This window comes from Hipposideros armiger, unplaced genomic scaffold (assembly GCF_001890085.2).
Source record: "Hipposideros armiger isolate ML-2016 unplaced genomic scaffold, ASM189008v1 scaffold_116, whole genome shotgun sequence".
Classification (NCBI taxonomy): Eukaryota; Metazoa; Chordata; class Mammalia; order Chiroptera; family Hipposideridae; genus Hipposideros; species Hipposideros armiger.
In genome coordinates, this window is record NW_017731466.1 from 2,678,589 (window position 1) to 2,695,750 (window position 17,162).

At 39.6% G+C, this 17,162-nt stretch overlaps 2 protein-coding genes across 5 annotated transcripts in view; both read left to right on the plus strand.

Annotated features, from left to right (window-relative positions):
• Positions 1 to 5,557, plus strand: part of LOC109385475 (tetratricopeptide repeat protein 39B-like) — an 11,246-nt gene extending 5,689 nt beyond the window's left edge. For 2 of the 3 annotated variants that reach the window (XM_019647813.1, XM_019647815.1), the window contains one exon: positions 2,142 to 5,555. In XM_019647813.1, coding sequence (XP_019503358.1) covers positions 2,316 to 4,085 — 1,770 coding nt within the window. In that variant the 5' untranslated portion in view covers positions 2,142 to 2,315 and the 3' untranslated portion in view covers positions 4,086 to 5,555. Of the gene's footprint in view, positions 1 to 2,141 lie in introns of all 3 variants that reach the window. The other variant, XM_019647814.1, reaches the window with a different exon arrangement.
• Positions 5,558 to 9,868: 4,311 nt separating this feature from the next.
• Positions 9,869 to 13,612, plus strand: GEMIN6 (gem nuclear organelle associated protein 6). Of its 2 annotated transcripts, none has more exons than XM_019647821.1 (3): positions 9,869 to 9,970; positions 10,558 to 10,701; positions 13,129 to 13,612. In XM_019647821.1, exons 2-3 carry the CDS (start codon positions 10,577 to 10,579, stop codon positions 13,502 to 13,504), a joined length of 501 nt encoding a protein of 166 aa, XP_019503366.1. In that variant the 5' UTR covers positions 9,869 to 9,970; positions 10,558 to 10,576; the 3' UTR covers positions 13,505 to 13,612. The 2 variants fall into 2 exon arrangements, with proteins under 2 accessions (XP_019503366.1, XP_019503367.1); XM_019647822.1 differs by lacking the exon at positions 9,869 to 9,970 and adding an exon at positions 9,977 to 10,190.
• Positions 13,613 to 17,162: the final 3,550 nt, after the last annotated feature.

Sequence of the window (17,162 nt, forward strand, 5' to 3'; positions counted from 1 at the left end):
CTGTAGAGGGCAGTGTCACTGGCCCTCATATGTGGGATCCAAACCGGGGCCCTCTGGCATCCCAAGCCAGCTCTTAACCAATGCGCCACTTGGCCGGCCTCATTTTTTTTTTTTAAAGATTTTATTGGGGAATTGGGAGAGGGGAACAGTGTTGGGGAATTGGGGAAAGGGGCCAGCCGAGTTGTTGTTCTTCAATCTTAGTTGTGGAGGGTACCATCGCCATCTGGCTTCCCGACGGCAGCTTGTGGCCTCTAAGCTCAAGGTGCTGTGTTCAATCTTAGTTGCCGGTGGGCATAGCCACCATCCCATGCGGGAGTCGAACCAGCAGCCTTGTTGTTAAGAGCACATGCTCTATCCACTGAGCCATTTATGGGCGGCAGCTTAGCTCAAGGTGCTGGGTTCAGTCTTAGTTGCGGGTGGGCGTAGCCCACCATCGAACAGGCTATCTTGTTGTTACACCAGCTGAGCCATCCTGCCACCTGTTGGCAGCTCAGTGACAACTCAGCTTGGGCGCAGCGTCACTGGCCCATGTGGGAATCGAACCGGCGGCCCTGTTGCTCAGAGCTCGCACATTTAAGCCAACTCGTAACCAACTGAGCCACTAGGGCGGCCCTCCCCTCATTTTTTTAATGAAAGGATGCTAAGAGTAACTTTTTCTTAATGTCATATTTTCTTGATAGAAAAAAGCTTGTGTTTTGTTTTTTCAGATTTATCTAGTTCCCAAAATCCAAGAGTCTGGAATCTTTAGTAAAGTACAAAGCATGAATTTACCAATAAAAAATAGAGAAAAAACAAAGAGTTTGGAAGAGAAAAAAAAAGTGAAGAAAAAATGTCCATCCTTACTAAAAATGCAAATAAAACAACATACTTTTTTGTCAGGAGTGCAGTAAAATTGGCACTTATACCTATTAATGGGAATATGAAATAATACAATTTATTTGAGGGTCAATTTGGCAATATGTTTAAAATTATTAAATTGCATGTACAGTAGTCTCCCCTTATCTGCATTTTCACTTTCTGCAGTTTCAGTTATCCACACAGTCAACCGTGGTCCAAAAATATTAAATAGAAAATTTCCCTTCTAATGGGCTGCATGGCTTTTTCACTCAGAACTGAACCTTTAGATAAATGTGTAATTAACTTAGCTTTTCAATGGGTAGCTACTACAGTTGCTAATACCGTGAAACATAACTAAACCTTAAGGTATAAAAACAAGCAATTTAACTCAAATAATATATCTGAGGCAGTCCTTCTCTTCATCATCTTTCTCTCATATATAACATATTTTCCCTCTGTTTTCTCCCTTCCCTCTGTGTAAAGTCTAAATCTCTTTTCCTTTGTTTAATCTCCTGTTTTACCTTCCCCTCCTTTTAACTTGTCAAAATACAGAATTATAGTCCATTTTAAAGTATACTTGTAATTATTGTAAAGCATTTTAATAATTATGATTAGTGTTGTGTTTGCTCTTTCTACTTTTTAAAATAGATTACTTGAACCTATTGTGTTATGAATAAATGAAGTAGCTTGCTATTTGTAATTGGTTTTCCATTGTGCCCATCCCCACCCCACCTTCCTACTAAGATACCATAGTAATGCTGTAATAACAACTGTTAATTTGAATTTTTTTCCTAACTTCAACAATGCTAGGAAGTCTTTCTAGTTTACACAGCACTTTCCATGTCCAAGGTCCTATACAACTAAACATAAGATTTCATCAAGACCTAGTTTTGAAAATATATGCAGGTATAGTGATGTTACTACGAATAGCATGGAATGGATTTTTGATTCCTATAATCTTTATCTTTGGTCTGGACAGTTCTCTCCTTCCTCAGTCTTAACTAGAAGCCTATGCAAATACATTCCCCTTTCCAGTCAGATTCTTGCCCTGAGGGCCTTCCTAGAGAGACATTTTACAGCTATCAAGGTACAGTTCTACAACACAAATACACAAAAGCATGATCATATGAACATGATGGATTGGAGGGAATCTTACAGAAGAACTCTTGTTTACAAAGGATTTACTTCACAATGTTTTGAAAGAGCATGTTTTCTTTAGTACATTCCAAATGAGTTGAACTTTTCAGAAATACACCTTCTAGGTAAATAAAATTATCTTTTTTCCCCCCTTTTGTCTGACCTAGATGAGATTATCCTAATGCTGCACCTCACAGCTATTAGTTTGTTTGCCTCCATCATAACAGCGACACCTCAGGCTGTGGAAGAAGTGACCCCAGTCCGGAGAACAGGAGCTACCCTCATTGCAATCACATCACCCCTCTGCAGATATCTCCCATCTCTAAAGTGGGGAAGCAAATATGTCACTTACTCGATGTAAAAGAGAAAATGATAAGGCGGATGACTTTACATCATTTACTCTATGCAAGGAAGACAATGATAAGGAGGACAAGTTTGAAGACGCCTATGAAATTATCCCTGTGGCAACAACAATGAATCTAATGTCTTCCCTGGAAGAATGCACAACTGGATTGTATTTGTTTCTAAATAACAGATTCTCAGATGCCATCAACTTCATTCATCCATGGTCGAAAAACAGCATATACCATGCTCTGATTTACGGTATCCTTATGGTTGTCAAGGCCATCTTGACTTTTGATCCACAGGATATAGAGATTGGAATGACTACTGTAAAGGAAGCTTTGAAAACCTGTAACAGTTTCCGAAGAAAATCTAGGGTGACGAATTTTCCTCACCTAGTGAGTAAACAGGGACTAAGGGCTGTCAAAGAGGTGGAACTGCATGCAGAAGTGTGCTATGCTGAGTGTTTGATCTTGAAATCCGCCGTAACATTTATACAGGATGACAGCATGCTTGGTTTTCTTAAAAGTGGGATCAATGTCGGGTTAAGCTACCAAATATACAAAGACTGCCAACAAGTATTAACACAGATACCTAAAAGCCAAAGCAAAACCGATAGACACCTGGTTGGAGGAGTAAAATTTGGACTTGGAGCATTCAATTTGATGTTATCACTGGTGCCACCAAAGATACTTAAGTTACTCAACATTGTTGGCTATCAAGGTGATAGAGAGGTAGGCTTGACTTTGCTTCATGAGAGTGCATCTGAATCCCATATAAATAATATCTTAAGTATTTTGACGCTACTCTTTTATTACAATTATATCTATGTAGCTTTTGGTGTTGAAATGGGTTCCAGCTCTACCATAGAGGATCTCTTCCTAATCTACCTCCAGAAATTTCCAAGGTGTGTCATACTTAAATTTTTTCAAGCACGTTTTAGTATGCTGAAAGGAAGTTTTAAAAATGCACAGTTAACATTAGAGGAGTGCGTTTTTATTCAGAACGAATGGAAGCAGATTCACCACCTCTGTTACTGGGAACTCATGTGGTGCCACATTTTTCTGCAGGAGTGGAAGCCAGCTTACCACTACACCAACCTGCTATCTCACAGCAGCAGGTGGTCCCAGGCAACCTACTTGTACAGTAAAGCTATGCTACTGGCCTTGCTTCCTTCTGGTTTTGCGAAATCAGTAAATGAGGACATGAACTCTCTCTTCTTAAAAGTGGACAACCTGAAAATCAAATTTTCAGGAACTCCTGTGCCAATAGAAAAGTTTGTTGCTGAGAAGGGTCAGCGCTATGGTACTACAACAGGCTGGTTTACAGCGCAGCCCATTCTGGAATTCATTTATGCCTGGAGCGGTTTCCGAGTCATGAGCAAAAAACTACACCTCATTTCATGCTGGCTATCAATAATTGACAAAGGAGAAGACTTTTTACGAAAAAATCCAAATAAGGAGTATGGCACAGATGACATGACTTTGCTCAATTTACTGAAAGGTCTCTGCCTGAAACACTTAGGCAGATACTCAGCAGCTGAGCAGTACTTTAATAGTGTCATTGAAAAGGAGAAATTGTTAAAATATGACCATTATCTGGTGCCGTACACGTACTATGAACTGGGCATTCTACACTATCTGAAAGGCGATTATGCCAGGGCAACAAAACACCTAGACAACATAAGAAACTACAAAGATTACTCCATGGAAGCGCGATTACAGTTTAGGGCTCACATAGCCCTTGAGCAAATAGCTAAAGAAAAGTGATTTAGACACCAAGTGTGGTTTTGTTTATTATGAGTGAAGCGTCTACAGCCAGCATGATAGTTAACAGGTAGAAGTTTGTGAAAGAAATCCAAGAGGCAGCTGCTAAGAATCTGACCAGTAACATGTAAGAAAGGAATTACTTTTTCCTCTTCTCCGTACCTATAAAATGGAGTGTCTTAGCCTGGCAAATGGAGTGATGTGCATTCTTGAAAAAGAAAAGGCAAATGACATACATTATAAAATATAGTCTCTTATATAGTTATGAATTTATCAATCATGTTAGAGAACATTTTCAAAACCTCAAAAAATGTTTTTTAACATTTCACTAGATAATGTATACCACTCGCAAATAACATAGGAAAGGTAGCTACACTAGGAATCCCAGTGCCCTGTTAATGTTATTTAATCAGTAAAGACTTTTTAAAAAGTCTTTGCAAAAAAGACTTTAAGGTCTTACTGACATTTCAAAACAATGATGTACTGAACACTATAGACCCTGAATGGTTTTCCCTTATACACAGTAATGTTTATTGGCTTTTTACACCAGACAAGATACTTGCCCTGTGTGCTCGGTATATTTCACCTTTTATCATTAGGAAGCTCAAATATGGGTCTAATAATTTGCCACAGAATAGAGAAGAAACAACACTCCTCTTCACACACACACATCCTTTGAAGATAATTTGAAGAGGACAACAGGATAAATGTGTTTGGTAGGAATAAAAGAAGACAAGAGCAGGCTGTTGGAGGGAGAGTTTAGTTGCCATGTAGCCTTGCCTTTAGCTGCCCTCTCTAAAGTGTAATTCCTATTAAGACCAGTTCTTCAATGTAATTAAACCACTTGCACCTATCCTGTTGACATTAGTGGACTAATCTGAGAGTAAATGGCAGCTGTAGGAATGGGGCGTGGTACTGTTTTACTTGCCTGAGGCATAAAATCAGTCACTAGTTTCTAGACCGTTAAGTCTGACTAAGTGTATCCTTGCAGTCACCCTTAGAAACAGAAATCATCGGGCAAGTTTGCTTTGCTACAACACAGGAGTGAAACATGTTATCGTAATGCTTTGGGTGTCCAAACAACCAACTGGAGCACAATGAGGATCCAGTATTTCAGGTTCAGAAATGCTTGGGTTGAAAAATATGTTTCTCATTAATTAAAAATAGACTTTCAGATGCACAATTATACTTGAGTTATTTGCCATTATTTAATAATGACAGTACCGTATAGAGGTTAAGTGGGAGGCTCTGGCCTGATCCCCTGGATTTGTATCTTATGTAGCTGTCACTAACAAGCTGTGTGGCCTCAGGCCTCTGTGCCTCAGTTTCCTACCTATAAAATTGGGATAATAGTTCCTATCTCATGGTTTTCCTGTGTCCATTAAGATTGAGTCAATGCACATTTATTACCACTACTACTACTACTACTAAGAATAATATATTGGGCCGGCTGAGTAGCGCGTTGGTTAAGAGTTGGCTTGGGACACCAGCTCTGAGCAGCAGGGCCCCGGTTCGGATCCCACATGAGAGCCAGTGACGCTGTGCCCTCTATAGCTAAGATGGTGAACAATAGCTTGACCTGGAGCTGGGCTGCCATGAGTCGCCAGCGACCACATAGGCTACAGTGGGGCTGACCAGCAGCTGGTGTACACTTTCGTGAACTGCCATGAGCCACCGTCCAATGGCCCGGCGACCGATCTCCCTCACCAGGGAAGAGCGCAATGATGGTGCCAACTTGGGCCAGTGAAGCAACGTCCTCCACAACTAGACTGAAGAACAAAAGGACAGCAACTTGTCTGTTCCCCTTCCTCGATTCCCTAATGCTGTTCCCCTCCCCCAATTCCCCAATAAAATCTTTTAAAAAATAAATAATAATAATAATGCATTGTTCTTCAGTGTAGAGGATTTAAATAACTCTTGGAAAAAGCAAAGGTTCCTTTGTTACCTGCTTTGCCAATCTAAAAATTTGACCTGTTAATTTGTTCTTAGTTTATCTTGGTCACTTATGAAATAAGTAACTCTCTGCCTAAACTACAATTTTGTGTTTTGTCCCAGTTTCTTCCAATGAACAGCAAATTTATTAATTGGTTAAACAAATATATGTGCCTACTCTATGCAGGCACTGAACAGGGTACTGAGGATATGAAGATAAAGCATGGTTTCTCTCCTAAGGACTTTGTTCAGGAGACAAGATAGAAAAAACATTTCGTTGGGGATGGAAACACTTAAAACAACTGCTTAAACAGACAGGAGTTTATTTGTTCCAAACAAAAGAAATCGGAAGGTTGGTAGTTCAGGTCTGGTATTGCTCTTTTTAGCTCTTGTTTTTTTGCTTGGCATGGAGGCCTTCTCATGCATGTTTGTTCATGAGGAAAGAGGCTGCCTCATCTCCAGGCTTTAGGTCCAATCAGACAGGCTGGAGGAGGAATGGTTACGGCGCAAAAAGACTTTCTCTTTCTTAGGAGGCCTTGCCTTTTTATATTGAAAGGGGCAGCCTCCCCAGAACTTCCATGTATATATCTCATTGGCCAGAAACATTCATATGGCCACTTCTACCTACGCGAGAAGCTGAGATTATTTTAGCTTTCAAGCCTCGTCAATTAGGAGGTTGTGGGAAAGAATTGTTAAATGAACCAACCTGCAGTTACACATGCGTATGTAACAAAAAGCTACAAAATTGTAGCAGAAGGGGCACAGTTGAAAAGGGGGCAAGGCAACAATGAGATCAAGGTGGAGAAAACTGTATGGGGATCTAAGAGGAAATCTTGTGATTGACACTTCCTTGGTGAAGGTGCTGCCACAGCACAGGTTCTGGCCTTTAACTGGCCCAAGAGTTGACTAGACACATAGAGGCTGATTCTCACCAGTCAAACTCACAAGAGATTAAGGTACAATTTTACTCTGATAACTTATTTATTTATATTAGGGACTATTTCAGAGTTGCAAACTCAATTTCCTGTAGGGATCAGGCAAGGAATATAAACATTGAAATGGCCAAGTGTAAAATAATGAAAGTGGTGGGAACTAGTTGTGAAGAAAAGAGAGAACTTATCAAAAGACTTTCAAATTATAAAGAAATTTAACACTGTGCAGATATTATATATCTGCCTGTCCAATATGACCTGTTGGCCCCTTAGATTGTGACTTCTGGTCTTTTCCTTTGTATTGACTAGAAAGTGCTCACGTTTCCGTCTCAAGAACCATCTCTCCAGTTGGTTAAGAGCTGCTCAAGAGTGCGAGCTCTGAGCATCAGGGTTGCCGGTTTGATGCCCAGCCTGAACTGAGCTGCCAACAGGTGGCAGGATGGCTCAGCTAAAAAAAAAAAAAAATCCTGATAAAAAGTGTACCTGCAAAACCAGGGGAGGAGTCACAAGGCAGGCAGCATGGTGAGCATGGCATCAGAATATAGAGACTGATGGTTTTACGAATATCTACTCCAGATCTGGGTGAGACTTAATGAAGCAATATGGATACATCTCTGGGAAGTCCCTGCCTTCCAGATTCAAAGTCTCTGAAAAATACCTCCCAGCCTTTTGCTTGCTGACCTCCTCCTTTGCCTTCTGCTGCCAACCCTGGGTTACTGAATGTCTAAGTAGGATAAAATATAATTAAGTATTCATCTACTAAAATACAACCCCATTCCAGTCCTGCTTCCAGAAAATACAACCAGGTCCCTTAGTTTGGATTTTCGCTCATCCCCACATTCTTTGTTTACACATATTATATAGATGGTCTCTTTGTACAAGTGAATCACGGATATAATCACATCCATTTTATTTAACATATTTGATAGGCAATGACACAGAAGCAGTTTTCTAAACTTCTACGAATTACATTTATTTAGTGTGCTGGAGTTCACAAAGTCTGTTCAAAGCATTTTTATTCTAGGAAAACAATCCTGTCTTCATTGTGCTGCTGGGGAAACTAATCTTCCCTCTCTGAGGCTGTAAAATCTCCCCTCTGGACAGGGCTGGGGAGGGCAGATAAGCAATCAACTTAAAGATACTGCCTCCCTAAAATTGGATTTCCATTTGGAAAGTGGTTCTGGAATCCCCCCCCCCCCCCAATATCACTGCTTTGTTGAGTAGAGAGGCTACATTTTACTTCAAGTTTCATGCTGTATATACTTTTTACTTTCCTATTTTCCCCACATCCAGTTTCTCTGAGCCCTTCTAACACATCAATTTAATCATATCATTCCATCACTCAATTTTTTTCTCATTCTCTTTGGTCTATTTATTCACTCATAAAATGAACTGTTTGAAAGTTCTTAGAATAATAATACCTGGCACATTATTAGGTGCTGTGTTACTGACTAGGAAATAAAATTCCATTCAAATTGAGCACCTACTATATACCAGGCAATACTCTAGAGGTAGGGTATATGGTAGTAAATAATACAGATATGGGCCCTGCCCGTAGAGTGTTTACAGGGCTTACTAAGTGACTGTATCTTAGTCCTGAAGATTTAGAGCTGACAAGATCTTGGGTCATCTAATCCCACATTTTCACTTATAGATAAGAAAACTGAAATCTAAGAAGGCAAATGACTTCCAAAGTTATAAAGCTGGTAGGAGCACCTTCACTGGTATGCAGGAACCAGCTTAAAATGGCTCATAAGGGGCCGGCCAAGTGGCTCAGTTGGTTAAGTATAGATATAAGGCTTAAAATGCAAATGACCAGTTATCACAAAATGGTTGTAGCTCTTTTGGACTGGATTTTTATGACGTCAGATGTTTTCCTTCACTCTATAGTAACAACTGGTATTTATATGAGCTCTTTGTAGATTTAAAGACTTTTAACTGGCAAAATCTAATTTAATCCACTAAAGTCACATTAATATCATCAGCCAATCATTCAACGAGTGAAGGTTGTAGGAAGGATTATTTGAAATGATGACAATAAGAAACAATATATTAGGTTGTAGGAAAAATGACACATTTTTGCAACGAAAAACAGAGAAAAAAAATACATCATGACTTTTCTGACAACCCAATAGTATTTCAAGGATTATATGGAACTCAAATCGCAAGTACTAAGGGAAAAGCTGATTAATTTTTTATGTTTTCTACATCGTAGTTTGATAGTCCCCCAATTCAGGTTTTTTTTTGTAAATCTCTCTTGGTGTTCATATTTGCGAGAACAAAAACGTTTACTACCTTGTACCATTTTTCAGGATCACAGCCCAGAAAAAATTCTGGACCATGCCAGGGGCCAAGTACTCGACCACAAATCTGTGGAAACGAGTCTTCTGCACGTTTCCACTGTGGGTGGGGCGTTTACAGCAAGTCAGTGGCTAGGTGGAGCGCAACCCAACCCCGTGCTTTTCTTTCCAGCTTCCGCACCTCCCGGAGGACTGAACCAAGGGCACATCTCAAAGGAGCAGGCATCTTAATCACCTTACAGAGACCAAACAAACAGGAAATACCTTGGCTCAGTCGCTCTTCTCCAAGGCACTTTCACCTCACACTTTCAGAGCTTTAGGATTCCCCTAGGGGATTCATGTGCTTTGCATCCATGGCAAAAGGGAATTCCATTTGTACTCTCAACGAGGAGCTGGCAGGAGCATTTTCCTCTTAAAAAAATTCTTTTTTGAAATGTCCATCGTGGCAGTGGAGAGGGGTGGCCCTAGCGAACAAGGACTTATTATTATTACACAAAAATCTCAGCCCCTGCCCGCACCCAGTAACCTGCCTTTGACGTCCAGGTCCTGCGACTCTTCAAACCTCCAGGTTTGACTAAGGCCAAGGACTACAAAACAGAGACTTCTGGGGGAAGGAAGTGACGACGTGGCGCAGAGCATGCTGGGCCCAGGTGGGCTCCGTTTCAGAGGCTCCTTCCTCACAGCGTGGTTGCTGAGTACGCGGCGCTGCTAGGATATTTAACTGGTATTTTTCTCGTTTGTCAGGATTAACCATTAAGTACCACCTGGTTTGAGTACGGCTCTAAGTACCATGCGGCTGCAGGCCAGGCCCGGATATCTGAGCTCTAGAGCCTTAGCTGCTACCCCGTCGTTTGTGCATCCTCCAAACAAATTTTAAGAGGAAATCGTCAAATCCGGGGCCTCTCCCTAGCGGGGTGCAACGGAGACGTAGAGCCAAAGAGCGAGTGGGTGGATAGTAGTTTTGTGTTTCAATTTTGGCTAAAAGTGGTGTGGAATGACGTTTGATCCAAGGAGAGCAGAGTTTAAGGGTTTGAGCATCTGGAGAAAGGAGTTCAAAGCCAGCGCGAAGGCGATCTGGAATGGGGTTGGGGGTGGAACAGAAGTGTGCCAGATGAGTAGTTACCCCAGACCGGGCGACGCGGCGTCCCTTTAGCTTTCAGACTGAATAGTAAATACTGTAATAACTATTTTCCTGATATATGGAACTTGAGGCAAATCACAGATGTTATTTACCCTCTAGGATGGAGATTAGGGGTAAGGCATGTGCTTGAGTGGAACATACGTATTAACCCGAACTGGTGGTTGTTTTAGATCTAGCCAGCTGGCAGCCATGAATGAATGGATGAAGAAAGGTCCCTTAGAATGGCAAAATTACACTCACAAAGAAGTCAGAGTGACAGCGAGTGAGAAGGAGTATAAAGGATGGGTTTTAACCACAGACCCAGTCTCTGCCAAGTGAGTATGGGTCCTGCTTCCCTGAAATCATGACGCCTCTTTGTGCTGCCTTTGTGTTATATCCAAACTCAGAAAGCAGATAATGAAAGTTTTATTGTCTTTGAATCTAAATGTGGCGCTAACTATGGATTTACCTTGTCAGACCAGCCAAATTCATACACTTATATTCTTATTACATTTTTATTGGAAAATTTCAAACATACACAAATATAGAGAATGGTATAACAAACACTAACCTTATTCCTCATTACATTTTAAAGCCAATTGCAGGCATAATTTTGTTCATAAACACTTCAGTATATCTCTTAGTAGATATGGACTCTTTAATAAATGTAAGCACAATATCGTAACACCTAACAAAAGTAATAATTTTAATATTGGCTAAATCCTAGTCTGAGTTCAGATTTGCCCGATTGTCTCAAAAGTGTCTTTTTATATTGGTTTATCAATTTGGTTGAGATGTCTCTTTTTTTGTTTATTAATTGAGGACTTGGGGGAGGGGAACAGTGTTGGGGAATTGGGGAGGGGACCAGCCAAGTTGTTGTTCTTCAATCTTAGTTGTAGAGGGCGCTGGTCACCATCTGGCTTCTAGTCAGCAGCTCATGGCCTCTAAGCTCAAAGTGCTAAGGTACAATCTTAGTTGGGGGTGGGCCACCATCCCATGCGGGAGTCGAACCAGCAGCCTTGTTGTTAAGAGCTGGGCAACAGCTCAGCTCAAGGTGCTGAGTTCTGTCTTAGTTGCGGTCAGGCATAGCCCACCATTGAACAGGCAGCCTTGTTAGGAGCACGGGCTCTCACCAGATGAGCCATCCTGCCACCTGTTGGCAGCTCAGTGGCAGCTCAGCTCGGGCTGTGAATCGAATCGGCTGAGCCATTCGTCTGGCCCTATCATGGTGTAGGTTAACATGTTCTTTTATCTTCTGTGTTTCCTATAAACTGGTACTCATATCTCGAGGTCTGATTAGGTTCAGATTTATTTTGTGCAAGATTACTTTAAAGGTGGTGATACACACACGTGTTATTTTGAAATGGTTTTACATTTACTGAATACTTGCAAAAAAAATACAGCATACCCATATACCCACTTCCCCTATCCCTGATACATTTGTCAAAATGCTAGCATCTTACATAACCATGATACATTTGTCAAAACTAAATATCTACTTTAACTAAACTGTAATCATTTGGATTTTGCCACTTTTTCCACTAATGGCCTGTTTCTGTTCCAGGATCCAATCTAGGGTCCAACATTACATTTAATCGTCATGTCTCTGTAGTCTCTTCTAATCTGTGACAGTTTTTCAGTCTTTCCTTTTTTTTTCATGACCTTGACACTTTTGGAGAGTACTGGTGAGGTATTTATAGAATGTCTTCCAATTTGGGCTTGTGTGATGTTTTCTCATAAATATACTGGGTTTTTGAGAAGAGTACTACAGAAGTGAAAATTATTTTTACATCACATCACACACATATATCGTATTTTACTTAGGAGTTTTGCATTTGTATTTGTAAGATTAACTTGTAGTTTTATTTTTTAGCTCTGTCCTCTGTCTTTGATATCAAGGTTATATTAACTTCATTAAATGAATTAAGACATAGTGCCCTTTTATAATCTCTAGAAGAATTTGGTGAGATTAGAAATGTTTGATTCTTGAAAATTTTATAGAGCTTGCCGTTAAGTTATCTGGGCCTTTTTTTCCCCCCTCCATTGCAAGTTTTTAAACTAGTTATTCAGTTTTTATTTAAAGATTATCAGACTATTTACATTCACTCTCTTTTTTTGTTTGTTTTTTGAGTAATAAAAATTTATATTTTCTAGGACGTTTTCTAAGTTCAAAGTTATTTGCATAAATTTGTTCTTAATATTTTATACTGTTAATCTTTGCTGCCTTATTCCTAATATTGTTTATATGTGCCTTCTTTCTCTTTTGTTATTAATCTTGCTGAGTTTTGTGAGTTTTATATGTTTTTTTCAAAGAACTAACTTTTGGCTTTGATGATCCTCTTATTGACTCTTTAGTTTTCTATTTTATTAATTTTGTGCTTTGTTCCACTTTGAAGAGGAGTTATCCAGTTGTTCTTTAAAAGTTAAATCTGTTCCCTGTCTTCTTTTCCATACACATTCAAGGCATTCGTAACTCTTTAAGTAACACTTTAACTGCATTCCACAATGATTAGCTTTAGACTGGACAAAAATTTTAGATGCTTAGGCCCTTCAATGAATGCTTACTGAACAAGTGAACACATTTGGTGGTGAGAGGATTTTTTTTGAGAGGATTAATTTTAAACAGGGAAGAACATTCCCTATTATTCTAGTGACCTGCTAGGGTTGATGATACCTCTCATTCAATTGCTTCTTTCATAGTTTTATGGGCCTTTAGGTTTTTCTTTTGCAAATCTGCTCTGAACTTAACTTTTCTTCCAAAGTATTGTCCTCGTGAACTTCCTTGAAGATGGAGGCATGTCTGTGACCGGAATTATGGGACATGCTGTGCAGACTGTTGAAATTGTGAATGAAGGGGACCATAGGGTAATAGAGAAGCTGATGCATTTGTTCACGTCTGGAGACAGCAAGGCGTACAGCTCTGAGGATCTGGAAAAGAGAAAGAACAGCCTGAAGAGTTGGCTCGAGAAGAACCACATCCCCATCACTGAACAGGGGGATTCGCGAAGGACTCTGTGTGTGGCTGGGGTCCTAACTATAGACCCACCATATGGGCCAGAGAATTGCAGCAGTTCTAATGAGATTATTCTGTCCCGTGTTCAGGATCTCATTCAAGGACATCTTGCAGCTTCCCACTGAGAGGCAAGAACTACGGATTCATTAAAATAAAACTTCACTTTTTTTTCCTTCATAAAATGTTTTGAATCTAAAGTCCATCATATTACAGGTCTTTAAAGGTACACAGTATGTGTGTGTGTTTTAACTCTTTGTTGTTTTGGTAGAATCAAAGATGTGAATTATGAGGACTAGTAAATGAATTGTGGCAAGGATAGCATCACATGCAACAAAGTTAGCACAGGGACATCAGAATTCTAAGAGTCTTGTCTTTGATGGGACTACACCTCCATTTTTGTTAGGCAAGAAATGTATTTGGAAAGAATGTAACGTATTAAGATTCAATATAAATGTATTAAGTCCTATAGGTCTATTTTAAAATACTTATCTTTTTTTGGTGTAATGATGAAATAGTTTTTGAATCAGAATATAGGGTGTTTTGGTTAAAACCTGAGAGTTTTGACTATTGGTAAAGTCTTAACACATAACCCTGTAACTCTCAAAGCCTTTAAAGTGAGCACCTCCTGGTATCTGAGGGAGAACGTAAATAAGACAGGTATCCTGCTGCTGAATTCAACCCAGTTCCTTTGCTCAGTGAGATCAGCCCAGGCTTCTGGCTTGTGATGCTTTTTGCTTATAGTCCACACTTCCCAGATTAGGCTTCCCTGAGGGGAAAGGATGCGAGAAGCGTACTTCACTACACCTGACCCTTGGAAGCCAGTCAGAGGCCAGGACTCTCTCTACATGGAGGTTTCTGGTCTAGAAAGGCACCAATACTAGTTTGGAGGTCTTTTCAGGGGCATGTCTAGAATGACTCCAAGGTTCCCATATTATAACTCTGAGCCCGATTCCCTAGGACAGGAGTCAGCAAAATTTGGACCCTTGGGACAAATCCGGCCAGATGCCTCCACTTGTTCAAGTTTTATTGGAACACACTAGTTTATGTTTTGTCTGTGGCTGCCGTAACTCCAGAGTTGAGTATTGTGACAGAAGCTATATGGCTTATATTTAAGAAAAATATGGCCTTTTACAGAAAGACCTTCCCTCACAACTTGAAAGTTCCATGATCCTATAAGTGCAACTTAGTGCATACCTTTCTCCGTATGACTTAAGACTCTCCCGTTCAAATCCTGGAATGCCTTTGGAAAGCAAATAGAGCAAGGGGAATAAGAACAAATTAAATTTAGCATGGAAAAGGTTTTTGACAAAACGAGGCGGCCTTTCGAGGAGAGAAGCCATGTAAGAAATGATCCACAGCATCGCTCGGGCCTGGTCCTTGGCCCAGGGACAGGCAGGTGCACTGGTGTGGGTAGATTTATTTGCTGTCCAGCTAATGAGCTGGGGACAGAGACTTCCTTGGCAACTGAATCCTCTGTTTAAACAATTTGCCTGAGTGTTGAAGAGGGTAAATGATCTGGCTCTGCCATGGAAACCTGCCTGCTTAGGGAGCTCTCCCAGCCAGTTCCTCAGCTAAGATTCTCCCCCAGGAATTGAACTCACCTGTTTCAGATCCCTCCTCTGGTTCCAGGTGCCCAGGGCGAGAATCCCCCCCAAAGTTGGCTCTGCTTACCTCAGGCTGGAGGCGGTGACCGGGGCAGTCTTTGAACACCTTGGTATCAAGAATACTTTTCAAAATAAATGTTATGACTTCACTGAGTATTTTTTGATCCCCTTGAAGCAAAGTTTCCAACCTTTGCACTGATTTCTTGCCATGCCCCATTGTTCACGTGATTTCCTAAATTTGTCCACTTTCCCCTAAAGATGTTAAAGCTGAAATAGGTTTTTGCATGAATTAAGTTTGTAAAAAAATTATTAATGAAAAATTTAAAAACATTCACAATCATTTTATTTGACGAGAACTGATGGAAATTTTATGATGCATCTTGAAATAGATTCTAGAATGCTAGTGTCAGGTAAGGATTATATAATTCATGCTTCAATTTTGGGAGAAATCAGAGCAGTGAAGGACTACAATTACATGTACTTAATTGCTTCTACTGCCAAATACAATTTTTTTTAATTTATTGAGGTATGATTAACAGCTGTACATATTTAATGTCTACAACTTGACGAATTTGGAAAGAAGTATACATCTGTGACACCATTACCACAATGTATGCCATAAACATATCCATCACCTCCAAAAGTTTTCTCCTGCTTTATTATTATAGAATTCGGTTTTTTTGCTCAAACAATATTAAAGGATTTTTCAGTTACTAAAAAATTATTCCAGTATCCAGACATGCTTTTTTACTTTTGTAGATTAATTTATAATCCTTTAAAATTGTTTATGTAATTGTAATCAATGTATAGTTTATTTTTGTTTCTGCAGTTTTCATAATTTAAGACAATGTCCTATTGTGTTGAACTACAACTTATTACAACATTCCCCTACATTTTGACGTTGTGTTCTACCTCCTTGCTGTCATAGATTATGTTAAAAAGAGCATCTCCAGGAATACAACTTTACTGCTAGAATCAGACTATTTAAGTGCCTAGAAATGAAAGTACTGTGTCAAAGAGTATAAACACATGTAGTTTTTCCCTTATATTTCTTTTTAAATGGTTGATGCTGCTTTATATTGATAAGAGCAATAAATTAGTATATATACAAATTTCAACAGACCCTTAGAGTACTAACAATTTGTATAATTTTGCTACTGAACATAAAGTGTTTTAAAGTTGCTTTAATTTATATATTTTTTTAAGCTTTTATTGGGAAATTGGGGGAGGGGAACAGGCTTGGGGAATCAAAGAAGGGGAACAGACAAGTTGCTGCCCTTTTGTTCTTCAGTCTAGTTGTGGAGGACGTCGCTTCATTGGCCCATGTTGGTATTATCATTGTGCTCTTCCCGGGTGAGGCAGTTGCTCGCCAGCCATTGGACAGTGGCTCATGGCAGCTCACGGCAGAGTTCCTAATGAGGTTTCATTTTAAATTTAAACATTTTGCCATCACATACCTATAGAACTCTATACTCCCATCTCCCTTTTTATCCCTATTTGTATTTTAGCATATTGGCCAAAGTCTACTAGGTTGGACTTTGTTAAGATAACACAAAGATAAGGGTGTGTGTGTGAACTTTAAACATCTTAATGTGGGCCTAAGTGTGAGAACTTGAATTTTGCAGCGGTAAATGTTAGCAGTATTAGTGTCACATACAAGTCATATCTTCAAAAGGCATGTTTTAACTCATTTTCACATTTTCAAAGTAAGTGATTTTCTTAAAAAAACAAAATAGGATGGTAGGACATGTTCTTAAAGATATTCCTACCCATCTGTGCATGGCTTTTCCCATTTGTACATATAATTTTCTCCAATTCTTAAGTACTCTATTTTTTATAACAACATGGTGTACTCATAAGCTTATTCATACAATACATGTTTATTAGAGTTGATTTGGCAGAGATTTTGATTTCAATAGTCAAAATATATTTACATTTTCAGAGACAATGGGCATAATATGTATTTGACTAATAACTAGTAGCTAGACTTTATATGTGTTTACCTATCTTATTTTGTTTAAACAGGTTTTCTCTGCCTTTGCACTACTAACATTTTGGACTGGATACTTTTTTTGGGGGGGAGGGGGTGGTTATCTTATGCATTGTATGATATTTAGCAGCATCTGTGGCTTCTAACTACTAGATGCCAGGAGTACCCTCTCTCTTCCCCTCAATGTGA

What these genes read in the sequence shown, in the direction of transcription:
- GEMIN6 (XM_019647821.1), top strand. Translation starts at nt 10,577, where the DNA reads ATGAATGAATGGATGAAGAAAGGTCCCTTAGAATGGCAAAATTACACT. An exon ending in ACAGACCCAGTCTCTGCCAA is followed by an intron (nt 10,702 to 13,128) that starts GTGAGTATGGGT and finishes TTTCTTCCAAAG; the next exon opens with TATTGTCCTCGTGAACTTCC.